Below are 26,993 nucleotides of genomic sequence, written 5' to 3' on the forward strand. Positions count from 1 at the left end.
AGTGATGCCATGCCAGGAGGTGTCCTTGAACACTTCTGCTCATGTTCTTGGAACCCTAAGGCCACCATTTGGACAAGCCCAAGCTAGCTGGCCAGGGATGAGTGACCACGCGGAAGATAGATAGCAAAACCCCTCTAACCAAGTCCATACTAGCTAGACCAGTCAGCCAGCAGCCAGCCTGCCAGCTGACCACAGGCACAAGAGCCTGTAGGGATCAGTCAAACCTGGCCCAGGGCAGCACAGCCACCCAGCTGACCCATTGACTCATAAGCAATAATAAGTGGGCCTAGTACAGTGGCTCACGCCTGTAATCCCAGCACTTTGGGAGGCCAAGGTGGGTGGATCACTTGGGGTCAGGAGTTTGAGACCAGCCTGGCCAAAATAGTGAAACCCCGTCTCTACCAAAAATATAAAACTTAGCCATGCGTGGTGGCACACGCCTGTAATCCCAGCTATTCGAGAGGCTGAGGCAAGAGAATCGCTTGAACCTGGGAGGCAGAGGTTGCAGTGAGCCAAGAGCACCACTGCCCTCCAGCCTCGGTGACAGAGTGAGACCTTGCCACAAAAAATAATAATAATAATAATAAGTGGGTGCTATTTTAAGCCCCACTTTAGGTGGCTTCCTTTGTAGCAATAGCTGATACTCCAGTTTTGCCATTCAATCGCTTTTTTTTTTTTTTTTGAGACAGAATCTCGCTGTGCTGCCCAGGCTGGAGTGCAGTGGTGCCATCTCGGCTTACTGCAACCTCCACCTCCTGGGTTCAAGTGATTCTTGTGCCTCAGCCTCCCGAGTAACTAGGTCTATAATTGCGTGCCACCATGCCTGTCTAATTTTTGTATTTTTTGGTAGAGACGGGGTTTTGCCATGTTGGCCAGGCTGGTCTCAAACTCCTGACCTTCAGCCTCCCAAAGTGCTTCAGCCTCCCAAAGTGCTGGGATTACAGGTGTGAGCCACTGTGCCTGGCCACCATTCACTGGCTTTTGAACTTGTGCTAGTTATTTAACCCTCTTAAGCCTCAGTTTCCTTTTCTATAAGAGGGGATTATAAAGGCACTTAGCTTACAGGCTTGTTGGGAGGCAAGGATGGAAATATACTTAGTTTGGTGCCTGGCACACAAATAAGAACTCAGTGGCTGGGCGCGTTGGCTCACACCTGTAATCCCACCATTTTGGGAGGCCAAGGAGGGTGGATCACCTGAGGTCAGGAGTTTGAGACCAGCCTGGCCAACATGGTGAAACCCCATCTCTACTAAAAATACAAAAAAAAAAAAAATTAAAAAATAGCGGGGCATGGTGGCAGGAGCCTGTAATCCCAACTACATGGGAGGCTGAGGCAGGATAATTACTTGAACCTGGGAGGTGGAGGTTGCAGTGAGCTGAGACTGCGCCATTGCACTCCAGCCTGGGCAACAGGAGCAAAACTTCATCTCAAAAAAATAAATAAATAAATAAAGAACTCAGCAAGGCTGCTATTGTCCCCTATACATCATGGCTACTGTTCCCGTCCTTGCACCACCCCTGCCAGGCCCACCTGAGCACCCGGAGCTCACCTGAAGCATAGCCGATCATGAAGAGCAAGTAGACGAGCAGGAATCGGAAAAGGTCCTTGAAGAGAATCTAAAGACCCCAGCGGGATTATGGAGGCAAAGAGGAGACACATGGTTTCTCACTTTCCCCATTCCTCCATCTCCACCCTGGTCCCACCCCAATGTCCAGACCATGCCTCCTGCCCCCATGGTACCCAGCATCCTCAGGTCTGCAGGCGCATAAGTGTGCATGTGGTGTGTGTGACTCCCTCCAGGAACACACGAGTCCAGAGGGTCCTCCCAGCCCGTACCTTCTGGATCATGATGCTATAGGTCCCCGTCAGCTTCAGCCCACGGGTGAAGTAAAGGGCATTCATCCAGCCCAAGACCAGGGCAAAGACCATCACGGCCAGGTAGGCCTCAATCCCTGCCAGGTAGAGGGCTGCTGAGACGATCACCAGGACAGAGTAGATGAAGCTGCAGTGCAGAACACAAGAGAAGCCAGAGGGGAGAGGGGACAATGAGGCTCTGGAGGGGGGAGACATGCCTCCAAGCCCTCCAGGGTATCAGGACTTCCCAATGCCTTCTAGACCCCCAGAAAAGAAACAAAGTGGATTAGCAGGGTTCCCCAGCATTCTGTTAACAAGAACATTCAGTTAGCTGGCAATTAATCCTGAGGTCCCACAAGATCCTGAAGTGATGCCTCTTGGAATTGCTAAAGAAAGATTTATGGTGTTCAGTGGAGATTTTGTGGCTAAGTGAATTTCATCATTCTCCAACTCTACGGGAAATGTGGAAGAGGTAACACACACTCAGTAACTCTCTCATTCTCTGTCCCAGGCAGACATCATTAATCAATACCAACTCTTTCCCACTAAACACAGACACAGGTGCAAAATTCTTAACATGGCACTTCAGGCAGACATCAGCAATCATTCACCAGCATAAGAGGTTAAAATTATTTCTACCCATGGTGTATATGATAACTCCCTAGCAGTCAGAATTTTTCTTTAACCAGAAGACCCTATTGTTTGTGGCTTTGTCCTGACTTTGGGTTAGAGCTGCCTAGGTTAGGCGCATTCATTTCTAATAGAATCACCTCTCTCCTGAATCTGGATGACCTAGCAGCCCAAACCCACCTTCCTCACCCAGCAGCTGCCGGCCCAGGGACCTCTACTCACTAGAGCAGCTGGAAGGAGCCATCAACGAACAGAGAGTTCACTCCAGGGCATTTTTTCATGAACAAGTCTTTGATCTGGAAGACAGAAGGGGGCACGTGAAAGGGGTGGGGCCAGCAGGAGAGGAGAGGAGGAGAGAGGAGACAGAGAAAGCAATAGAAGAGAGGGAGGCAGAGGCTGGTACAGAGAAAAGACAAAGGACGCTTTCCTGTTAGAAAAGGAGAAAAAAGCAGAGATGGAGAACGTGGGATTGGAGGAGGTAGAAGAGAAATGAGAAAATAAAAGGAGGAAGGAAAGGAGAAGGACCATTTGGAGGAGAGAGAAGAGAAAAAGAGGGAGAGAAAAGAGGTGCAGGAAAAGAAGAGGAGGGCAGGCAGGGTGGGGGGCACGGGGGCCAGGCACTTACGTTGGTGAAGAAGAACAAGACCCCAGTGAAGAGCGTAATGACCTCGCCAGCCAGCCGCAGGTAGTCCACCGTGGTGCGGTAAGGGTACGGCGGCTGGGGAGCAGCAAGGGCACACAGGTCGTCACCCGGCCCCTCCAACATCTGGCTCCCAATCCAGATGTTCCCCCAGACCCAAAACATCTGCATCCCATGGAGCCTCCTCCTTCACTTTCTTCCTCCTGAGTCTCCCTCCTCCCAGCTCAGGGCCACCCGTGGATGCTGGAGGGTGCCTCCCCAACCTGTTCCTAAACCTTCTCCAGTTCCATCCTACAGGGGACCCAGAAGGATGAGGTTGGGCCCCAGTCCTTCGTGGCTCAGCCCAGTGCCTGCCCCAGCCCCTGCCGGGTCCCCGGGCACTCACTGTGCCCTCCAGCGGCTGGTAGTAGGCGGTGAGGGTGAAGATGACCATGGCGCACAAGTAGGAGACCACGTTGATGTAGAAGGAGACGGCCCCGAACTTGCGCCACTTGTCCCGCAGCAGTTCATTGATGGGCTCCACAGCCAGCATCTCGTGGCGGTTCTATGAGAGGCAGGGTGGTCGGGGGCTGCCTTCCCGAGATGGGGGGCCAGTCCAGGCAGGCTGCCTCAGGTGTGCCTTCCCCCCACCCTCCACCCCGACAGCGCTTTCTCTTTCCATCCATTCCTCAGCTGCATTCAAGGATTCATGGGGAACTGGACAGATACTGAAAATCAGCCCCAAGCTCCTGCGCTCACCATTTGAGATTCTGCCCAATTCTGCCTCAATGTACCTTTCCATCCTATTCTAGCATCACAGAACTCGGAACTGGAAAGTCCTTAAAAGACATTTATTTTCAGGCCAGGCATGGTGGCTCACGCCTGTAATCCCAGCACTTTGGGAGGCCAAGACAGGCGGATCACCTGAGGTCAGGAATTCAAGATCAGCCTGGCCAACGTGGTGAAACCCCATCTCTACTAAAAACACAACAATTAGCCAGGCATGGTGGTGCACACCTGTAATCCCAGCTACTCCTGAGGCTGAGGCAGGAGAATCACTTGAACCTGGGAGGCGGAGATTGCAGTGAGCCTAGATCGTGCCACTGCACTCCAGCCTGGGCGACAAGAGCAAGACTCCGTCTCAAAAAAGAAAAAAAGACATTTATTCTCATGGTTCCCAAACTCCAATCTGTGGATAGTACCAAGCTGCTGGCGGCAAAATCATCTGTGTAGCTTGCTGCAAGTATAAATCCTGGCCTCCACTCTCAGAAATTCTGATTTAGAGAGAAAGATTGAGAAATTTTGCCCAAAGATGATAAATGATTGACTCACCACAGTTCTCCAATTCTGAACCCAGGGCAGACATCAATAATTGAGCCCTGCACAATTGTATTCATACAGTTCACTGGGTAGACGCTACTAATCAATCAGTTTGCACCTGAGATGCTAAACCTCCTGCCACCACTAATTTAAATCAAGATGGTCACTAATTCAAAAAATGAGGGAAATGAGGTCTTGCAAGAAAGCCAAGCTCACAGACCAGTAAGCCACAGGGCAGGGCTAGAAGGGAGACCACCTACACCCAGTCCCCAGCATTTTCTCCTCCATTTGTATAGCTTCCTAGCCCTTTATTAACTTGAGTTTCTCTATAATCATGATTTGTGCAATAATGCAGCCACAGAGATGCTTTTGTAGTGTTATTCCTGACAAAGGCAGAAACAAACCCAAGCGACCAGCAATAAGAGAACGGTTCATTTGAATATGGTACATTTACATGCAGCGACAATATTACCAAAGAATATTTAAAAGTACAGAATGATGTTCACAAAATACTGCTAAGTAGGGAAAAAAAAAGCTTGTTTTTTTGTTTGTTTGTTTGTTTGTTTTGAGACAGGGTCTCACTCTGTCACCCAGACTGGAGTACAGTGGCATGATCTCGGCTCACTGAAGCCTCAACCTCCCCAGGCTCAGGTGATCCTCCCACCTCAGCCTCCCAAGTAGCTGGGACTACAGGCTCACACCACCACGCCTGGCTAATTTTTATTTTTATTTTTGTAGAGACGGGGTTTTGCCATATTGCCCAGGCTAGTCTCAAATTCCTGGCTTCAAGCAATCCGCCCACCTTGGCTCCCCAAAATGCTAGAATTACAGGCATAAGCCACCATGCCTGGCCGAAAAAAAAGAGCTTTCAAAAGTTCATGTAACAACCATGAATGGTAACAGCTGACATAATGTTTACTCTGTGCCAGGCCATTCTAAAATTAACCTCTTTGGTCCTCCCAACAACCCCATGGGATATCCATGATCCTTATCCCCAGGTTACAAACGAGGAAGCTGAGACCCAGAGAGGTGGAGCCACTTGTCCTGAGACACACAGCATGTAAATTACAGAGCCAGGATCCCAACCCAGTCCTACCTGCCCCAAAAGTCCATCTTCCCACAAGTCTTGCTCATTTCCTCACATGGCAGACACTGTTCTGGGCACTTAGTTGGCACCTTCTCTTGCATTCAGCCAACAGATCCACCACATTGGGTCCTAGAGGCTGGGGCTGTCTCCCCCAGCCCAGCCCCAGGGCCCCGTCCCTGCTCCCAGCCCTGCCCCTCCTTCCTCGCACCCCATGCCCCCTCCTGGAGCCCACCTCAATCTTGCTGTTGTACACCAGGATCTCCAGCACGGAGGCCTCTTCCCCACACGTGTCCAGGGAGGAGAGGTCATAAAGCGAGGAATACACTGGCCCATAGGCCCAGTCCTTGAACTTGCGGGACAGGTGCCGTGTGTCCTCATCCGTCACCTCCCGCCGGATGATGTGCTGAAAGATCTGCACAGGGGGCCGGAGGGTCAGGGGGCTCACACTGGAAAGATCCCCAGGGCTGGGCCCAGCTCAGCACATGATGCCTCCCCAGAAAACAGCTGAGCACCGGCTGCTGGAGGACCCTTTCCTCATCTTGTTTAATTCTTACTCTTATTATCTTGGTTTATAGATAAAGAGTGGAGACTGGGAAAAATGAAGGGTGTTCCAGAAGCCACTTAACCAGTCAGCTGGAGCCAGACAGAACCTGGATGAGCCTTCAACATCTTGATTGTAATGAATATCTTCTTCATGCCATTAAAATAGCAATGAATCCATCTTAATGATACGTGAATTATAATACTGACGATCATATGCGGTCCTTCCTGTTACCACTCCTCCTTCTCTGGCTTACACACAGGGAAGCGGAGGCACAGAGAGGGGTGGGAATTGCCCAAGGTCAGGCAATGTTAGGATTTTGGGGTTTGTTTTTGTTTTGAGACAGAGTCTCTCTTTGTCACCCAGGCTGGAGTTCAGTGGCGCAATCTCAGCTCACTGCAACCTTCTCCTCCCAGGTTCAAGCAATTCTCCTGCCTCAGCCTCCTGAGTAGCTGGGATTACAGGTGCCTGCTACCACACCCAGCTAATATTTTTGTTATTTTTAGTAGAGACGGGGTTTCACCACGTTGGCCAGGCTGGTCTTGAACTCCTGACCTCAGGTGATCCGCCCACCTCGGCCTCCCAAAGTGCTGGGATTACAGGCGTGAGCCACTGTGCACAGCCAGGATTTAGGGGTTTTTTTGAGACAGGGTCTGGCTCTGTTGCCCAGGCTGGAGTGCAATGGCACTATCACAGCTCATTGCAGCCTCAACCTCTTGGGCTCAAGTGCTCCTCCCACCTCAGCCTCCCAAAGTGCTAGGATTACAGACATGAGCCACTGAGCCTGGCCGAAGCCAGGATTTAAACCGGAGCCTTTCTACTGCCTCAGGGCCATGGTATAATTGCAATTTTAGTAATTTTTGCTACATTTTTATTTATTTTTTTATTTTGGTTTTTATTTATTTGAGATCTCAAATAATCCAGGCTGGACTTAAACAATCCTCTCACCTTAGCCTCCCAACTAGCTGGTATTACAGACGTGTAAGTGAGCACTTGCTGCCTCTCCCAAGCTCCTTCCTAAGAGCCTTATGTGGATCACCGCATTTGTCACAACACCACACCAGAGGACACTCTTATATCCCCATTTTACAGACAAGGAAACTGAGGCACAGAAAAGGGAAATGAGATGTCTGAGGTCACACACTGGGAAGTGGTAGCGCCAGGGCTTGGACAGGTGCTCCTGCCTCTAGGGTACTCCAAACTTGGTTCCCAATCACAGCGATGGTGCCCCCCAGAGGACAATTCAGCAATGTTCTGGAGATATTTTTGGTGGTCACAAGTGTAAGGGGAGGTGCTCCTGGCATCTGGTGGGTAGAGGCCCAGAAAAGGGAAGGAACTGGGGCAGGGCCATTCAACAGGTTTGAGGCTGGGAGCACTGCTGTGCTAGGGCCCTAGGACTCAGTTTCCTATCAATGGCTCATCCTGGCTGGTGGGGGTGGAGTGGTGAACATCTAGTAGGGTGACATGAGGCGAGAGGCTCGGGGATGAAGCTAAGGAGCTTGGCTGGACACTAGGGAGCCATAGCAGGTTCTTGAGCTGGGACATCTGCACACTGGGGTTGGCATGTTGGGAGGTGCATGCACATATTAATAATGAATACCAGCAGCACACCCTCGTGTGTATGTGTAGAGGGGTACGAGTGGGTGGATCAGCTGTGCCCCCAGCCGCACACTCACCCCAATCTTGCCCATCTTGGCAGCCATCATGAGGGGCGAGAGGCCGTCATTGTTGAGCACGGCCTCCAGGTTGCTGTCGGGGAAGAGGCGGGCACATTTGAGCAGCAGCAGGTCGTACATCTTGGTAACGAACTTGGTGTTCTCACGGGTGTTGTCGGCGATGGCCACCAGCGCGTGCAGCACCGTGTTGCCTCGCGAGTCCTGGCGCCGCATGTCCGCCTTCTTGTGGGGGTTCTCCGTCAGGTAGTTGACAATGTGGGGCTGGTTGGTGCAGGCAGCCAGCGACAGGGGCAGCTCCCCTACGGGCCAGGGTGGAGGGTGGGAGGTCAGTGAAGGGAGCCCAGGGTGGGACTCTGCCTGCGGACACCCGGGGGACGGACACCGTGGCACTCTGAGGATAATGACGGAGACAGCACCAGCAGTGAATATGAACTGCACGTTTCTCTGGGTGATGCCAGGGAGATGGGGTGTGGCTAGTTAAGGACACAGCCACGCGATTTGGAGGCTGTGAGGGACTGGACACATCCAATGATGGAATTCTTTTTTTTTTTGAGACAAAGTCTCACTCTGTCACCTAGGCTGGAGAGCAGTGGCACAATCTCGGCTCATTGCAACCTCCACCTCCCGGGTGCAAGCGATTCTTGTGCCTCAGCCGAGTAGCTGGGATTACAGGCGCATGCCACCACACCTGGCTAATTTTTGTATTTTTAGTAGAGATAGGATTTCGCCATGTTGGCCAGGCTGGTCTCAAACTCCTGACCTCAAGTGATCTGCCCACCTCGGCCTCCCAAAGTGCTGGGATTACAGGCGTGAGCCACCGCGCCCAGCTGATGATGGAATTCTTTGTGTGACTTTGTCCCTGAGCTGCACATAATGAATGCCTTTAAGCAGGGGTAAAATTCAAAATATTTCATGAGTCCAATGATGACAACGGCAGTGGTGGGCTTTGGGCCTGGTGATGGGGCTGTTGGTCCCAGCATAAACCAGATTAAAGGACACAGACAATACAGAGCTGGGCGCTGACATCACAGCCCAAGGGCCTCTCATGATCCCCACTGCACAGCTGGGGAAGGTGAGGCTCAGGGAAGTGAGGTCACATGCCTGGAAAGTGCAGAGTGAGGATTTGGCCTTTTTTTGTTGTTTTATTTTTGCTTTTTAAAGACAGGGTCTTGCTCTATTTTCCAGGCTGGAGTGCAGTGGTGCAATCACGGCTTACTGCAGCCTCGAAATCCTAGGTTCAAGTGATCCTCCAGCCTCGGCCTCCCAAGCAGCTGGGACTACAAGCACATGCCACCATGCCACCTAATTTATTTATTTGTTGTTTTTTTTTTTAATTTTTATTTTTTTGAGACAGAGTCTCACTCTGTCACCCAAGCTGGAGTGCAATGGGGAAATCTCGGCTCATTGCAACCTCTGTCCCCCAGGTTCAAGCAATTCTCCTGCCTCAGCCTCCCAAGTAGCTGGGATTACAGGCACCCGCCATCATGCCCGGCTAATTTTTGTTATTTTTGTAGAGATGGGGTTTCACCATCTTGTTGGCCAGGCTGGTCTTGAACTATTGACCTCAGGTGATCCACCTGCCTCATCCTCCCAAAGTGCTGGGATTACAGGCATGAGCCACCGTGCCCAGCCATTTTTTAAATTTTTAAAAGAGACAGGGTCTTGCTATGTTGCCTAGGCTGGTCTCAAACTCCTGCCCTCAAGCGATCCTCCTGCCTTGACCTCCCAAAGTGCTGGGATGACAGGTGTGAGACACCGTGCCTGGCTGGAGTGAGGATCTGAATCCAGGTCCATGGTGCCAAGTTCCCCCATGGCACTTACACCTCAGAGGCAAGGGCCCCGTGACCAAGACTGACGTGCAGCCTATGCTCCAGAGTGCTGCCTGCGCCCATGGCCAGAGTGGCCCTGGGTGTCTGAGGGATGGTCAGGGCTGCAGACACCAACCAGTATCATGCTATCTCCCGCCATGCTTCTCCAGCGTGCTGCCAGCCCCCACCAGGCCCCTCCTTACCAAAGTAGAAGTAGCCCCCCTCATCCTTGGGCTGGAAGAAGCGCCCACGGGCCTGGGCATGGACGTCAGCTCCCTGGGCCACGAGAAGTTCCACGTAGTGTTTGCAGCGACGCTCAATGGCGATGTGCAGGGCTGTCTGACCTGGGGGCGGGGGACGGTCATCCAGGGTCCTGGCGGGGCAGAGACCTAGCCAGGCTTGCTGGGGGTGGGGGTGGGGTGCAGGATGTAGAAATTGGGGTGGGGGATGCAGGAAGAGTCCTGCCCAGCGACACCCAAGGGCAGCAAATAGGTCCTTGGATATTCCCTGGGGTCTAACACAGAAACAGAATCTCAAGCCCAAAGGATACCTAGTTTGTGGAATCCTGAATGTGAGAACTTTTTAGATTCATAAGATGCTTTAAAAATCCTAGAGGAGGCCAGGCACTGTGGCTCACGCCTGTAATCCCAGTGCTTTGGGAGACCGAGGAGGGAGATCACCTGAGCCCAGGAGTTTGAGGCAAGCCCGGGCAACACAGTGAGACCCCATCTCTATAGAAATGTTAAAAATTAGCTGGGCCTGGTGACTTAACACCTGTGGTCCCAGCTACTCAGGAGGCTGAGGCAGGAGGATTGCCGAAGCCTAGCAGTTCAGTACCAGCCTGGGCAACTGATATGGTTTGGCTCTGTGTCCACACCTAAATCTCATCTTGAATTGTAGTTCCCACAATCCCCATGTATCATGGGAGGGACCCTGTGAAAGGTAATTTAATCATGGGGGCAGTTACCCTCATGCTGTTTTCATGATAGTGGGTCCTCAAGAGATCTGATGATTCTATAACGGGCTTTTCCCCCTTTTGCTTGTGGCACTTCTTCTTCCTACCACCACGTGAAGAAGGACATGTCTGCTTCCCTTTCCACCATGATTGTAAGTTTCCTGAGGCCTCCCCAGCCCTGCGGAACTGTGAGTCAATTAATCCTCTTTCCTTTATAAATCATCCAGTCTTGGGCAGTTCTTTATAGCAGCATGAGAATGGACTAATACAACAACATAGTGAGCCCCTGTCTCTACAGAAATTTTAAAAACTAGCCTGGCATGTTGCTCCATGCAGGTGGTCCCAGCTACTTGGGAGGCTGAGGTGGGAGAATCACTTGAGCCCAGGAAGTCAAGGCTGCAGTGAGCCATGATCACACCACTGCACTCCAGCTTGGGTGACAGAGCAAGACCCTGTCTCAAAAAAAAGAAAAATCCTAGAGGAAACAACAGTACTTTGGCCTCCCAGAATTTTGGATTCAAGATATAATATTCACGGATTTTGAATCTTAATATCCAGGCATCCGAAGGTCAACTCTGATTTACAGAATCTTAGAATTCAGAACCCGGGATTGGCCCGGATCTTGGCCCCCTGCTGCCTTTGCCTCTTAGAGCTTGTGAGCTCAGGACTCATTATCATAGAGCCTTACAGTATCTGCCACCGCAGCATCTTAGGGCCAGATCCAGAGTTCATGATCACTAGACTCGCTGCATCTCAGAATCTTGGAATCTTTTTTTTTTTTTTTTGAGACAGGATCTCACTCTGTCACCCAGGCTGGAGTGCAGTGGCACAATCATAGCTCACTGCAGCCTTGACCCTCTGAGCTCAAGTGATCCTCCCACCCCAGCCTCCCAAGTAGCTGGGACTACAGGTGTGCACCAACAAACCTGGCTTTTTTTGTATCTTTTTTTTTTTTTTTTTTTTTCCCGAGATGAGTCTTGCTCTTGTTGCCCAGGCTGGAGTGCAATGGCGCGATCTTGGCTCACTGCAACCTCCACCTCCCAGGTTCAAGCGATTCTCCTGCCTCAGCCTCCCAAGTAGCTGAGATTATAGGTGCGCACCACCACGCCTGGCTAATTTTTGCATTTTTAGTAGAGACAGGGTTTCACCATGTTGGCCAGGCTGGTCTTGAACTCCTGACCTCAAGTGATCTGCCCACCTCAGCCTCCCAAAGTGCTGGGATTACAGGTGTGAGCCACCGCACCCGGCTTTTTTTTTTTTTTGTATCTTTCGTCGAGACAGGATTTCACCATGTTGCCCATGCTGGTCTTGAACTCCTGGGCTCAAGCGATCTGCCCCCCTTGGCCTCCCAAAGTGCTGAGACTACAGGTAAGAGCCACCACACCCAGTGGAATCTTCTATTCTGAAACTCGAAACAAAGTTGGAAGGGGTAGTTACTGTTCCTTCATCCTTCCATCCATCCATCCATCGATCCATCCATCCATCCATCCATTCGTCAGGTCCTGGGTACGTGCTGGCACTTAGGCCCAGATGATCAAAGCTCTCAGGAGTCAGACAAGCAAAGGACAGTGTCTCCATCAGCCCCCGTGGTACCCCTGCCCAGCCCGGGGCCCCACCTCGATAGTAGATGTCACGGAAGGGCGAGTTAATGAACTCCCGCATGTTGCCGGTGCGCTCCGCGATGTCCAGCAGCACGGGGATGGTGTCGTTGCGGCCGTTGCTCAGGTTCAGCAAGGCCTTGGGCAGGCAGGTCTTCCCCGTAGATGGCTCTAGCAAGACAGACATACAAGATGACCTTGAAATTCTAAGCATTGGGGTACAGAGCACTGGGTAGGGGTTCAGACGTCCTGGCTGTCAGCATCTCCTCTCCGAGCCTGTTTCCTCATCTGTCCAGTGGGGACCCAGGGCCACTCTATCTTTCTGCCTCCAGTGGTGCTGAGAGGGTACAATAAACTCATGGGATTAGGTGCTTTGAAATGTGAGAGGCTTCAGCCTACAGATTGGTATTTATTTAATTAATCTTATTTGGGAAGATTTTTTATTTTTATTTATTAATATCCTTTTTTTTGAGAGAGAGGGTCTCGCTCTGTCATCCAGGTTGGAGTATAGTGGTACAATCCTAGCTCATTGCAGCCTCCGATTCCTGGACTCAAGTGATCCTCCCACCTCAGCCTCCCAAGTAGCAGCTAAGACTACAGGTGTGCACCTCCATGCTCAACTAATTTTTTAATTTTTATTTTCGTAGAGAAGGGATCTCACTCTGTTACCCAGGCTGGTCTCAAACACCTGGCCTCAAGTGATCCACCTACCTCAGCCTCCCAAAGTGCTGGGATTACAGATGTGAGCCACCACACCCGGCCCTTGAAAAGATTTATGTAAAGTGCTTCGTAAACAAATAAATGGTGAGAATGCTGGGTTAAACAAAGCCAATCATGATTCCTTACTACAGGACTTCTCAGAGCCTTTCATACACTAACAGGGACTGTGAACCTCTAAAAGCAAGACACACTAGGCAGCATTCACCTACCTGTCAGAGCATCGAATCCTTTTCCCATGAAGCATTTACACTGGTGCCCCTAGAAGGGAGTGGAGGGGTGCAGTGTTCCCTGAAGTGTGGGACTGTGTGCCACAGTGGACGTGAACTGAGCTTAGGGGAGCCAGGAGAGAACCTTGGGGGTTCTAGGGGTGCAACAATAATAACCCTGAAGGTTTCATCCACTATCGAATCTTTCTCATGAAGTTAACTCTCCGTTTGGTACTAGCAGGTCCTTAACCCCTCTCACTAACGCTTGCTGATGTCTCTTTGCAAGTTTCTATTGTAGCTATTTTTATGGCTACCTGAGTTGATTTATATCTCAAAAGAGTAAGTTGAAAACTCCCCTGTGAATCAAGGACAGGGCAAAATCAGCCAGGGGCTCAGGAATGGCCAGAGGGTGGGAGACGCAGATGTGGGTTCAGGTGCCCGTTCTGAAGCCAGGCACTTTGGGTTCGAGGCCTGGCTTTGCTCCCGACAGCTGTATGACCATTTCTCTGCTTAGGGTCCTTTCTGGCTAAATTAAAGCTATGAAGGGAAATCAAAGAGCTAATCAGTATTTGTTGATTAGCCCAGTACCAGGCAGATAGCAGTCTTTGATAAATATTACTGTTGCTGTTATCAATCCATGAGAAGGGATTTAGGAACCGTCTCCCTAAATGCCAGGAATCAGTGGGGCAGACTCAAGAGACCTGAATTCTAGTCTCAGCCCTTCCAGGAGCAGGGTTGTTTGGGACAAGCCTCATTCCCAGTTGCTTTCCCGCTGTCCACCTGGAGCCCAGCTCAGAGGCAACACCAAACCTCTCATGGAATAATGTGGCCCAGCCACCGTCCCTCTCACATGCCTAAGACACCTCCCTCATTTCCCTCATTTCCCCCAGCCTCTCTGGCCTTCCTTCATCCACTTTCCATATAGCAGCTGGAATGGTCATTTCAGACTGCAATTGACCACGGTGAACGGCAGGGTCTTTGCACCTGCTGTCTCTGAACCCCCACCCCAAACTGAAACATTCCTCCCTCCTCTTTTCACCTGGTTAACTGCAACTCACTCAGACTCTGCTCAAGTGTCACCTCCTCCAGGAAGCTCTCCTGGATTTTCCCTGACTAGGTCAAATCCTCCAGTACAGCCTTTTGTTGACACCTGTTACAGTTCGTAACTGTGTGCTTATTTCTGTGGTTGCTTGGTCAATGCTGGTCCTGTCCAGGAGCCTGTGAGCACCCTGAGGGCAGGGTGATGTCTGCTTTGCTCACTATCGTTCGGCCTCTGCCAAGCACAGTGCCTGGTATGTGGTAGGTGCCCAACAACCATTTGCTGAGTTAACACACATTGAATGAAGGGGAGAGTTGGGCACCGCAGGTAATTCCAAACCATAGGTGACCCAAAGTGGAACTAGAGACCCTGGATTCGGGCTTTCAGACACAGGTTACAGACCCAGGGAGGGGACGCCTGGGTCCCGGGAGGAGATGTCAGGAGTAGGATCTTCCCAGAGATGAGGTGGAACATGCAGTTCCAGGAACCAGCCACCAGGTGGCGAAGTGGCTCTGCCCAGGGTGGGCTGCTGTAGCCAGGGGCTCTAAATTGACAATTGCCAAATTGGAGGTTGTAAAACCCTGCGGAGGGGAGGTGGGGGCACAGGAGGGCGTCCCAGACTTTCCTGATAATCAGATGAGCTCATGACCCTTTAGCCATGCAGGGACGGATCCAGGTTTTCTGGGACGTGGACTAGGTCGAGGACCTCAGAAAGGGCCTTAGCCAGGGGCCCTGGCACTTAATTAGTATCATGGACCTCACAGTAAGTCTCCTTCTATGCACATACGCTAGCCTCTGCAATTTCAGAGACCCACCTCCCAAGCCTATCTTAAGAGTCCCCCACCCACACTCATGCACAGACACACATGCATCTGGGGGTTCCTGGACTATGCTAAGAGCCCCCGACTCAGTCCTGAATTCAGGAGAAGCCAGAGGCCTTGACAAGCCTGAATTCAGGAGAAGCCAGAGGCCTTGACAAGCCAGCCTGGTGCTGAAGGCACAGGTGCCAGCATCCATCTCCCAGGATTCGCTCTACCCCAAGATTCCGCACCTTTGCCTCACGTACTTGGTGCACCAGAAGAGGCCATTTGGCCAGGGCTTAAACATGGGTTATCTCCGAATGAGATTATTCATGCCATCACTGAGCTACTCCAAGAGCAGAGAGAGAAGCCCCATCGTCCCACAGCTCTAAACTTGTGCCTCCAAACGAGGCCACATCGCCTGGCCAGGAACCACGAATCAATATTTTTCATAAATCCAGCAATTGTCTTTTTTTTTTTTTTTTTGGAGACAGAGTCTCACTCTTTCACCCAGGCTGGAGAGCAGTGGTGCAATCTCGGCTCACTGCAACCTCCACCTCCCAGGTTCAAGTGATTCTCCTGGCTCAGCTTCCTAAGTAGCAGAAATTACAGGTGTGTGCCACTAAGCCTGGCTCTTTTTTTTTTTTTTTTTTTTTTTGTATTTTTAGTAGAGACAGGGTTTTACCATGTTGGCAAGGCTGGTCTCAAACTCCTGACCTTAGGTGATCCACCCGCCTCGGCCTCCCAAAGTGCTGGGATTATAGGCATGAGCCACTGCCCCAAGCCCCAGCAATTGTCTCCTGATGGACACAATGATACTGCATTGTATTGTTTCAGGGTAAGAATGAGGTTGAGGCCAGCCTCAATGGCTCACGCCTGTAATCCCAACACTTCGGGAGGTTGAGGCAGGAGGATCACTTGAAGCCAGGAATTTGATACCAGCCTGGGCAACATAGTGAGACCTGTCTCTTAAAAAAAAAGAAAAAAAAATTAGCCAGGCATGGTAGCTTGCACCTGTAGTCCCAACTACTGTGGAGGCTGAAGTAGGAGGATTGCTTGAGGCCAGAAGTTCAAGGCTGCAGGGAGCTGTGATCACACCACAGCATTCCAGCCTGAGTGACAGAATGAGACCCTATCTCAAAAAAAAATACAAAAAAACAGGTTGACAAAGGTATATGTGGATGATGTAGCACAGACTTGTTCACCCTGTTTGGGAACTTAATTTACTTAAAGTAACCGAAGTCTTAAAAAATGTCTTCTGGCTGGGCACAGTGGCTCATGCCTATAATCCCAGCACTTTGGGAGGCCAAGGCAGGCGGATCACCTGAGGTGGAGAGTTCAAGACCAACCTGACCAACATGGAGCAACCCCGTCTCTACTAAAAATACAAAATTAGCCGGGCATGGTGGCGCATGCCTGTAATCCCAGCTACTTGGGAGGCTGAGGCAGGAGAATCACTTGAACCCAGGAGGCGGAGATTGCAGTGGGCAGAGATCATGCCATTGCGCTCCAGCCTGGGCAACAAGAACGAAACTCTATCTCAAAAAAAAAAAAAAAAGAAAAAAGCCTCTTCTGACATCCCTGAAGCCTCCTCAGACTTAGGCTGTAGACCAACCATGGTCCGCCTCCCAAGATGGGCCCTTCTTCATAGCAGGTAACACAATTTTTTTTTTGTTTTTTTTTTTTTCCTGTCTGTCACCCAGGCTGGAGTGCAGTGGTATGATCACAGCTCACTGCAGCCTCAGCCTCCCAGGCTCATGCAACCCTCCTGCCTTGGCCTCCCAAAGTGCTAGGATTACAGGTGTGAGCCACCATGCCCAGCCTTGGTGTCACACTTCTTGACATGGTATCTTGACTTGTGAGATCACGGCCAGTTTAATAATGGCTTACCCAGAACCCAGCACATAGCAGGTGGCTGATTTGGGTGCAGGTGTTCACAGGTAAGGCCTGGGGCTGTGGAGGGTGCTGGTGTCCTGAGGTGGGTGTTTTGAATCTGGACAAGGCTGAAGGGTGAGCTCTCTGGGCTGGGGCTTCAGCCTAGGAAGTGGAGCCCTAAAGCTGGGCTGGGGTGGAGCAGACCCCAAGAAGTAGAATCAGGACTACCAGCCCGGACACCCTGCCCATCCCTCCAGACCTTCCCTCAGGGGAACAGGAGCTCCAGGACTCCAGCTGCCTGCGCTGGGCTCTTTGTGGGATGAGAGCCAGGACAGCTCTGCAGAGCCAGGAGTATGCTGTGATTATTCCCCAGTTTACAGATGAGGAAACGGAGGCTCAGAGAAGTCACACATCGCTTAAGTGGTAAAGGTAGAATCTGAACCCAAGTAGGTGGACTCTGCTTACCTACTACACTAACCTTTTCATAAATAAGGGCTGAATGAATGAAAGAATGAATAAATGGAGGTAGCTGAGGCCCAGAGAGGTTAAGTAACATGGTGAAGGACACACAGGACCAGACTCCCTGTCCAGTGCACTTTCCAGGCCAATGCAGTCCACCGACCCAAAGAAAGAAGCTGAGGGGAAAGGGGGCCCCCAATGCCAGGCTTCCCCCACACCCCTGGCTGTCCCACTGGCTATGCCCATCTGGGTGGCTCACCTCGAAACTCCTCATCAGTTAGGCGTTTCTTGTGGGTCAGCAAGAACGGGAGCAGCCCGTCCAGGTCAGCAGTGGAGCCCCGGGACACGATGTCAAAGAGGATGGGCCGGTTGAAGACTTTGAGGATGGGGGGCGGCTGAGGGGCAGGGGCTTTGGGGCTCTGCGGCTGCTTCCTGGAGGAGGTAGGGAGGCAAGTTGATGGGAGGGCTCATCCCCTGCCTGCCCCACTGTCCCTGGCCTTAGGGACCCAGAGACTGTGGTGGGGGGGGGGGCAGCTGAAGCCCTACAAGGAACAGGGTGAGGTAGGTGGGGCAGATGTAAAAACTAAGGAATGTTTTATCCAACAAACTATAGCTAGTACCTACTGTGTGCTGCGTGGAGACAAACAGAAAGAAATGCACAGACTGCCCATACATCTATCCACCCATCCATCCACACATCCACTCACCCACCCATCCATCTATCCACCCATCCATCCATCACTCTTCCATTCATCCATCCATCTACCCATCCACCCACCTATCCATCCAACCATCACTCATCCATCCATCTACCCATCCACCCACTCCTCCATCTATCCACCCATCCATCCATCATTCATCCATCCATCCATCCATCTACCCATCCACTCACCCATCCATCCATCCATCCATCACTCATCCATCCATCCATCTACCCATCCACCCACCCATTCATCCATCCATCCATCACTCATCCATCCATCCGCCCACTCATCCATCCATCCATCCACCCACCTACCATTCACCCATCCACCTACCCACCCATCCATCTATTCATCACTCATCCATCCATCACTCATCCATCCATCCACCCATTCATCCATCCACCCATCCATCCACTTATCCATCCATCCATCACTCTTCCATCCATCCATCCATCTACCCATCCACCCACCTATCCATCCAACCATCACTCATCCATCCATCTACCCATCCACCCACTCCTCCATCTATCCACCCATCCATCCATCATTCATCCATCCATCCATCCATCTACCCATCCACCCACCCATTCATCCATCCATCCATCACTCATCCATCCATCCGCCCACTCATCCATCCATCCATCCACCCACCTACCATTCACCCATCCACCTACCCACCCATCCATCTATTCATCACTCATCCATCCATCACTCATCCATCCATCCACCCATTCATCCATCCACCCATCCATCCACTTATCCATCCATCCATCACTCATCCATCCATCTACCCATCCACCCACCCATCCATCCATTCATCCACCCATCTACCTACCCGCCCATCCATCCATCCACCCATCTACCTACCCGCCCATCCATCCATCCATCCCTCATCCATACATCCACCCACCCAGCATCCACCCATCCACCTACCCACCCATCATCCATCTACCCACTCATCCATCCATCCATCACTCATCCATCCACCCATCACTCACTGATCCATCCATCCATCCACCCACTCATCCATCCACCCACCCATCCATCCATCCATCACTCATCCATTCATCTACCCATCCACTCACTCCTCCATCCGTCCACCCATCCATCCATTACTCATCCATCCATCCACCCACTCATCCATCCACCCATCCGCTCATCCATCCACCCACCCATCCATCCATCCATCCATCCATCCATCACTCGTCTATCCATCCATCTGCCTATCCACCCATCCATCCATCCATCCATCCATCCGTCCATCCATCCATCCAACTGCCCATCCACTCACCCACCCACTCATATATTAGTCATTTATTGAGTACTTACTAAGGCAGAGAGACTGAAAGAGACAAAAACAAAGATAAAATAAAGAAACAGCAGACTAAAAGATGAGGCATTTCATCCATTCATTCCATAACTAACCCATTAATTTATCCATTCAACAAACATTTGAGACAAATGAGGCCATGCTCATATGTACTTGCCCATGGCCCACCACACGGTAAACATTCAATAAATGTTAGTTGATATTACCATTATTAATGAGTGCCTACTGTGTGTCTGGAGCTTGTATGTGCATGGGAGAGATGTGGGGCTAAAGACGCAGATGGCGGAAGGGTGTGGCACAGAGAGGGCTGAGAAGAGAAAAGATAGAGAGAGAAAGGAAGGAAACAGACACTAAGAGCTGGAGGGCTTGGAGACACTCATTCAGTCATTCAACAAACATTATTTCGGCATCTATTATATGCTAGGTTCTGAGAGAGAAAGACCTAGCCCAGGGCCACCATGAGGCAGGAATGCTCTCTCTGTCACATTCTTACCTGGCCCAGTGCCTGGCACATCTTGGGATGCAGTAAGACTCTGTTTAATGAATAAGAGACTAAAGAGAAGGAGGAAGATGGAGGCACAGGGTCTGGGAGGGAGAAGAGGGGAGAGTAGGGGAACAGAGAAAACCCTAACAAGAGGCAGCAGGGCCAGAGGGGAAGGGGGAATGCAGTTGGGGAAACGCAGTTGGGGAAACTGAGGCCAGGGCAGGTAGTGGAAGCAGGTGGGACAGGGTTGCAAGGGTGGACAAAGCTGGCAGCTGGCTGTACCCAGCCTGTCTTGCCATGAGAAGGCGACAGCCACTCTCCTCCCTTCCTCTTCGCCAGGGGTTGAGATTTTCCATCTCAGGGCAGCTACTGGCAAAGGGGGTCGTTAGCATCCACAGTAGGGTAAGAGGTGCTCTCCTATTGACAGGGGCACAGGCACAGATACAGCCTCTAATGAGGGCACTTAGGCAGCCCCCACTTTACCTCTTCCTGAACTTTGACCTTTGAGCCAAAAAATAAAAAGCAATACTGCCCCCACCAGATCTCACTGAGGCAGCCTTCAGGGCTCAGCCGTGCCCCACTTACTCCACCAGCCTGGACTTCCTGGGATAGGGGTGGGGAGGAGGGCTTGCAAGAGGGGTCTGAGGGAGGGGAAGGGGAGATACAGAGCCCACCAGCTTTCAACAGGACCTGGGAGGGCTTGGGGACAGAAGGATGGGAACACTGGGCACTCTGCTGCTCTGGCCCTTAGTTTCCACCTCTGAGCAGAGGTTGTACAGATTTTTCAGCACACAGACAACTGTGAGGCCCTGTTCCTTGGAGACATCTGCAGAGCCTCTCCAGCCTTAGGCCCTTGTACTCACATTTCTCTCCACCTAGAACACCCTTCCCTCCCTCTCTGTGACCGCCCCTTTGCGACCTTTAGCTTTGGGCTTAAATGTCGACTCCTCCAAGAAGCCCTCCTGGATTACCTTTCTTGTATGCACCCACTCTCTAACTTCAGCACCTCCCCCAACTCACATGGCACATCCATGTGCTCAGCTACTTGCTTCTTGCCTGTCTCACCCTCTAAACGGAAAGTGCCGCCTGAATCACCTCTACTGAGGTGGATCTGGTCTGGCTCAGCCTGAAGCCTCAGGGCCAACCCCACTGACTGGTAGATAGTGGGCACTCAAGAAACAACCACTGGTCGGGTGCGGTGGCTCACGCCTGTAATCCCAGCATTTTGGGAGGCCGAGGTGGGCAGGTCACTTGAGGTCAGTAGTTCGAGACTAGCCTGGCCAACATGGTAAAACCCTGTCTCTACTAAAAATACAAAAATTAGCCAGTTGTGGTGGTGCACACCTGTAGTTCCAGCTACCTGGGAGGCTGAGGCTGGAGAATTGCTTGAACCTGGGAGGTGGAGGTTGCAGTGAGCCAAGATAGCGCCACTGCACTCCAGCCTGAGTGACAGAGCAAGACCCTGTCTCAAAAAAAAAAAAAAAAAAAAAAGAGAAAAAGAAACATCTGAATGAATCAATGACTGTGAATAAATAAAGGGGGCGGCTCTTGACCAAGCAAGGGCTGAGAAGGGGAATCGGCTCCATCCAAGAGATAAATGAATCTGTGGCCAGCAAGGGGGACAGAGGAGGACCAGGCAAGTCCAGGCCATCTTCAGACCTCAGGACCATCCTCCAGGACACACACAGAGGCCACCAAGAGGAGATTTCATGGAGCAGTTGAGGAAAGGGTCAATTCAGGGTACATTAGGGACAGCAGGGCCAGGACCTAGAAAGGATACGGTTCAGCAGGGCCTGCTGAGGCTCAGGAGGAGCTGGCTAGGAGACTGCAAGCCCTGCTCCCTCCCCCAAACTGCCAAAAGCTTGTGGAAGTCCCTGGGCTTCCTAAAGGACCAGGAGGGAGGGCTCAACTTCACAAAGCAGGGAGTCTGCAGGTGACAGACAATAGGGTCATGCTGGAGACAGAACCCGGGATGCCTGAGTTTGCAGAGTGCCACACAAACCACATGCAGATGCCAGGCAAATGCCTCTGAGTCTAGAGTCTGGGTTGCAAGACTCAGCTCAGCAGAACCCACTGGGGGAGGATGGGGACCAGACAAGGTGGTCGAGGGGGCTGGAGGCTCCCTGTCCCCAGCTAGGCCTGGCATGGAATGCGTCATAGGGGCCACATGCTGTCACCCCATCCAGGGCTTCTCTCCACTCTGTCTTTTCTTTCAGCAAGGCTGTCATTATGGGAAAGAAAGGTTGAATGCCTTGGGGTTTCCAGCTCTTTCTAAGCCTCAGGAAAGCCACTGGATGGCCAGGAATGGAGGTGATGATTGAAGAAGACCCAGGAGGGGCAGCTGGATGTGTACCAGGAAGAGAAGGTAGGGAGATGGATGGATGAATAGATGCAAAAATGGAAGAAAAGATGAGCAAATGAATAAATGAGTCAGTGACTAAGCAAACAAAGGAGTGAATGGACAAATGGATGGACAGAGATCTGGGTGAATGAATTGGTGGTTAAAGAGAGAATGAGAGGAAGGAAAGAAGGACGGCAGGCAGGTGAGCAATCAAGCATGAGAAATGGAATGAATGAATGAATGAATGAATGATGAATAGTTTGATAGCTGAATGGCTAGATGAATAGAAACAGTGGGTAGGTGAGAGGATGAAATGACATTCAGATAAGAAAATGGTAGATGAATGGAAGGTTGGTTATATGGGTGTATGGCTGGACAGATGGCTGACAGATGGGTAGATGGGTAGATAGATATTTTAATGAGTGGACAATGTATGGATAGATTGGACAGGTGGACAAAAAAGTGGAAAGATGGGCATCTGGGTAAATGAATGAGTAGATGATAGATGGATAAATGGATGGATGGATGAACAGATGTATAAACAAAAAGATAATAAACAAATGGAAGGCTGAATGTGTAGGTGAAGAGATGGACAGACAAGTAGATGAGTGGGGGACAGATAAGTATGTGGATATGTAGGTGAATAAAAAAGCAGATGAGGCGGGGCGCGGTGGCTCACGCCTATAATCCCAGCACTTTGGGAGGCCAAGGCAGGTGGATCACAAGGTCAGAAGTTCAAGACCAGCCTGGCCAAGACAGTGAAAACCTGTCTCTACTAAAAATACAAAAAAAGCTAGCTGGGTGTGGTGGTGGGTGCCTGTAATCCCGGCTACTCGGGAGGCTGAGACTGCAGAATTGCTTGAACCCAGGAGCTGGAGGTTGCAGTGAGTCGAGATCACGCCATTGCACTCCAGCCTGGGCAACAGAGCAAGACTCCATCTCAAAAAGAAAAAAAAAAGCAGATGAATGAATGGAGAGTTAGATGAGTAAATAGTTGTATAAATGAGTGGGTGGATGGGTGAATGGGTAAATGGGTGCATGGATGGATGAATGGATGAACAGACAAATGTCCTATGGAAGGGTGGACAGAGGGGTAAATGGGTAGAGGAATAGATGATGGATTAATAGATGGATGACGAATAGACGGATGGATGATGGATAGATGGGTAGATGGATGGATGGATGGATGGATGATGGGTGGATAGATAGATGACATATGGATGGATGGATAGATTAATGTATAGATGGACATATGGAATGATGAATAGATGAACAGATGGACACATGGAAGGATGATGGATGGATGAATGGATGGATGGATAGATGTATGGATGGTTGGATGGATGGATGGATGGATGGATGGATGGATGGTTGGATGGATGATATATGGATAGGGAGATGAATAGATGGATGGATAGATGTATGGATGGTTGGATGGATGGATGGATGGATGGATGGATGGATGGTTGGATGGATGATATATGGATAGAGAGATGAATAGATGGATGGATAGATGTATGGATGGTTGGATGGATGGATGGTTGGATGGATGGATGGATGGATGGATGGATGGTTGGATGGATGATATATGGATAGGGAGATGAATAGATGGATGGATAGATGTATGGATGGTTGGATGGATAGATGGATGGATGGATGAATCGACAGATGGGTGGATAATAGATAGAGGGGTGGATGATGAATGGGTGAATGGATACAGAGGAGGAGACCACAGGCCAGGAAGCTAACAATACTCACTCTATGATCTTCTTCCTCCACCTCTTGTTGTCACTGGGGTGGTGACGATAGGTGCCGTAGTCAAAGAGTGAGTCCATGGGTGCTTTCTTGGGCCCAGGCACCACCGAGGACTCATATAGGGTGGACTCCAGCAGATCGATGGGGTTGGGTACCCCCTTGCGGAAGGCGCCCTGGAACTTCATGCGCAGATTTGGTCGCCCATCGCCTGGGCCGGCAGGGCGACTGGCATCAGCCGGTGAGGGCAAAGGGGAGCCATCCTCCCCCTCAAACAGATTGGCCAGGGAGGAGAGAGGAAAAGCCTCCCCGCCTGGGGTGCCACTCTCATCCCCGGGGAGCTCAGCCACCTCCCCGGGCCCCGCGCGGGGGCCTTCGCTGGAATCCGCCATGCCTGCCCCAGGCCCGTCTGCACCGCTCAGCCTGCAAGGGAATGAAAGGGGAGTCAGGCAGAACCCGGCCAGTGGCGGGGGCTCCAGGAAGCCCCCTCCCACGTGGACCAGCAGCAGTGCTGCCAGCTGCTTCAAAGCCACCGTTGTAATGACAGGGGTACGGGGAGGCCACTCCCAGATGTGGTTGGCCGCCAGCCTCAGGCGGGAACTGCAACAGGAGCCTCTTTCAGGAACCTGGAAACACAAATTGGCCCCAGGTCCAACTACCCTGGGCATTAGCTGAAAGAGAGGGGACTTCAGGGTCAAGCTGGGACCCCATACTTGGATCCCAGACCCTACTGCTGACCAAGAAAGCCAGCTTTGGAGCCCCAGAGAGCCAAGTTCAAATCCAGGCTCCATACTTAGTCATTCCATGACATTGAGCAAGTCGACATTTCATAGCCTCTGTTTCCTGATCTGTAAGATGGGGATATCCAAGCCTCACGGGCAGAACATGCAGTCCAGTGGCCGGTGCAGTGCAGTGCAGTGCCTCGCACGTGGTAAGCACCTGCTAAGGCAGAACCATTAAGCGTGGGCTTCAGGCACAGGAGGGGCTCAGAAAATCCATGTGGACTTGCTGTGTGGGCCGGCAGTCCTGTTTCCTCATCAAACACCGTCATGAGCATCCCCATTTTACAGAACAGGAAACTGAGGCTCCAAGACTTGAGTTGACTTCCCCAGTGCACAAACTCTGCTCCCCAGTGCAAAGTGCTGATCCCTCCCTGCACCTTTGCCTGGTCAACTCCTCCCCACTGGTGTCCCCGCTCAACTGGGCTCCTCTGGAAAGCCCTCCCTGGCCTGCACACACTCGCTCCCAGGATCCATGCTCCTCTCCTCAGAAGCTTTATCCCAGCTGTTCACGGGATGGTTCGTTCCCAGGCTGTGGGTGCCAGGAGGCAGGAAATGTATCTGTCTTGTCCATCCCTGAGTCCTCACACAAATGAACAACTTTATGACAAAGATGTCATTTGTTCCCATTTCTCAGATGAGGAAGCAGCTTTCAAAGGCAGCAAACAGCTTGCAGGAAGAAGAGCTGGACTTGAACCATGTCTCCCTGGCTCCCGGGTCCAATGCTTAGCCAGGAGCCAGGGCAAGGGAGGGGCAAGGCCCCACTGGTTGGCTGTCGGCGCCCTGCTCTCTGTAGCATGGTGCCAGCCAGGTGGGGCTGGGCACCGAGGGTGAGTTTCCTGGAACTCTTACCACCCCACCCGGGAGGCAGGGGCATGTCTGAAAAGCCCTCTCTTGTACATCTTACTCTTCCCACCCAATACGCACGTAGAAAAACAAATAAACTAGTTCCCACCTTGTTTGTTCTGTGGCTTCCAGGAGGGAAGGCTTGGACCAGAGAGGTGGGGACACAGCAAGAGGCCTCCCTTAGTGGGCGCAGCAGGACACAGGGTCAGAGCTCCCACAGGGGGCGGGCTTCCCTTTGGACACCAACAGGGAGAGAGAGCCTGGCCTTTGGAGTCATTCAGGCCTGGGTTCTAATCCCAGCTCTGCTATTTACATGTAGTGTGATCTTAGGTAAGTTACTTGAGCTCCCCAAGCCTCAGTTTCCTCCTCTGCAAAATGGGTACAATTGTAGTCACTTCTTCATAGGGTTGCAGGCAGTGGGAAGTGAGGTCAGATATATCCAGTGCCACTTCTGGGATTAAAGTGGGGTTTTGGCTGGGTGCAGCGGCTCACGCCTGTAACCCCAGCACTTTGGGAGGCCGAGGCGGGCGGATCACTTGAAGTCAGGAGTTCAAGACCAGCGTGGCTAACATGGCAAAACCCCGTCTCTATAAAAAATACAAAAATTAGCCAGGCGTGGTGGCACGTGCCTGTAGTCCCAGCTACTTAGGAGGCTGAGGCAGGAGAATCACTTGAACTCAGGAGGCAGAGGTTGCAGTGAGCCAAGATGGCGCCACTGCACTCCAGCCTGGGCAACAGAGCAAGACTCTATCTAAAAACAAATACCTCAGGTAAGTCGCTTAGCCTCTCTGAGCCTCAGTTTCCTCATCTGTAAATAGAGTGGGGCTCTCAGTTATTATAACCAAACGAAGAAAGAGAAGTTAGGAGGCCAGGTTCTGAAATCAGACCCAGTTCCTGTCTTGGCCCTGGTCATTAGCTGTTTGACCATGGGCAAATCACTTCCTCTCTCTGCCCCGTGCTTTTCACACCTGTAAGACCGGAGTGACCACGCCCCCTCCTAGGGTCCTCCAGCATGTGAGGCACCTACTCAGTTCCAGCACCTAGTAGGACCTCTGGAGACATGAAGTCCTTTCGACTGGCCAGGCAGGAGAGGGGGATCTGGATCCCCAGTCCCTCGTGGCTGCCACATGCATTTGGGCTTTGCTCTGCAGGAATGGGGGCCGGGGGGTTGCTGAGGCAGCAGGTGCATCTGCAGGGGCACAGGCATTGGCGGGAGGCGGATTAGACTCTCCTGGGCATGGCCCTGTCCACCTCACTGGGGGCCCTGAGGTCAGGGGGAGACAAGGCATCAGGCACACCCTCTGTGTTGTCAATACCCTTCTATCCACTGCACCCCTCACCATGGCACCTCAGGAGCTAATGGAACCCACCCCAGGGAGCTCCCAAGGCCAGAGAAGGCAGCCAAGAAGGTCCTTCCATCCCCCAGCATGCCTGCACCCTCCTCCCCTCAGGAGGATAGCCCTCCCCTAAGCCTGGACAGCATCCCAGGTTCCTGGGGACTCCAAAATGGGGGCTCTGGTGCCAGCCAATCCCGGGTTCAAATCCCCTCCCAGCAACTCTCAACCTGTC

At 51.6% G+C, this 26,993-nt stretch overlaps 1 protein-coding gene across 2 annotated transcripts in view; it reads right to left on the bottom strand.

Moving 5' to 3' along the window:
* The window catches only part of TRPV4 (transient receptor potential cation channel subfamily V member 4), a 50,962-nt gene that overhangs the window by 7,736 nt on the left and 16,233 nt on the right, over window positions 1–26,993 (bottom strand). The window contains exons 2-12 of one of the 2 annotated variants that reach the window (XM_024257515.3): window positions 23,806–24,222; window positions 17,448–17,620; window positions 12,108–12,260; window positions 9,740–9,880; window positions 7,729–8,027; window positions 5,744–5,923; window positions 3,511–3,669; window positions 3,111–3,203; window positions 2,708–2,781; window positions 1,838–2,003; window positions 1,551–1,617 (exon numbers count right to left, since the gene is read on the bottom strand). In XM_024257515.3, the coding sequence (XP_024113283.2) occupies window positions 1,551–1,617; window positions 1,838–2,003; window positions 2,708–2,781; window positions 3,111–3,203; window positions 3,511–3,669; window positions 5,744–5,923; window positions 7,729–8,027; window positions 9,740–9,880; window positions 12,108–12,260; window positions 17,448–17,620; window positions 23,806–24,191 (1,891 nt within the window). In that variant the 5' untranslated portion in view covers window positions 24,192–24,222. The remainder of the gene's footprint in view (window positions 1–1,550; window positions 1,618–1,837; window positions 2,004–2,707; window positions 2,782–3,110; window positions 3,204–3,510; window positions 3,670–5,743; window positions 5,924–7,728; window positions 8,028–9,739; window positions 9,881–12,107; window positions 12,261–17,447; window positions 17,621–23,805; window positions 24,223–26,993) is intronic. The other variant, XM_063712251.1, reaches the window with a different exon arrangement.

This window comes from Pongo abelii, chromosome 10 (genome assembly GCF_028885655.2).
Source record: "Pongo abelii isolate AG06213 chromosome 10, NHGRI_mPonAbe1-v2.0_pri, whole genome shotgun sequence".
Lineage (NCBI taxonomy): Eukaryota > Metazoa > Chordata > Mammalia > Primates > Hominidae > Pongo > Pongo abelii.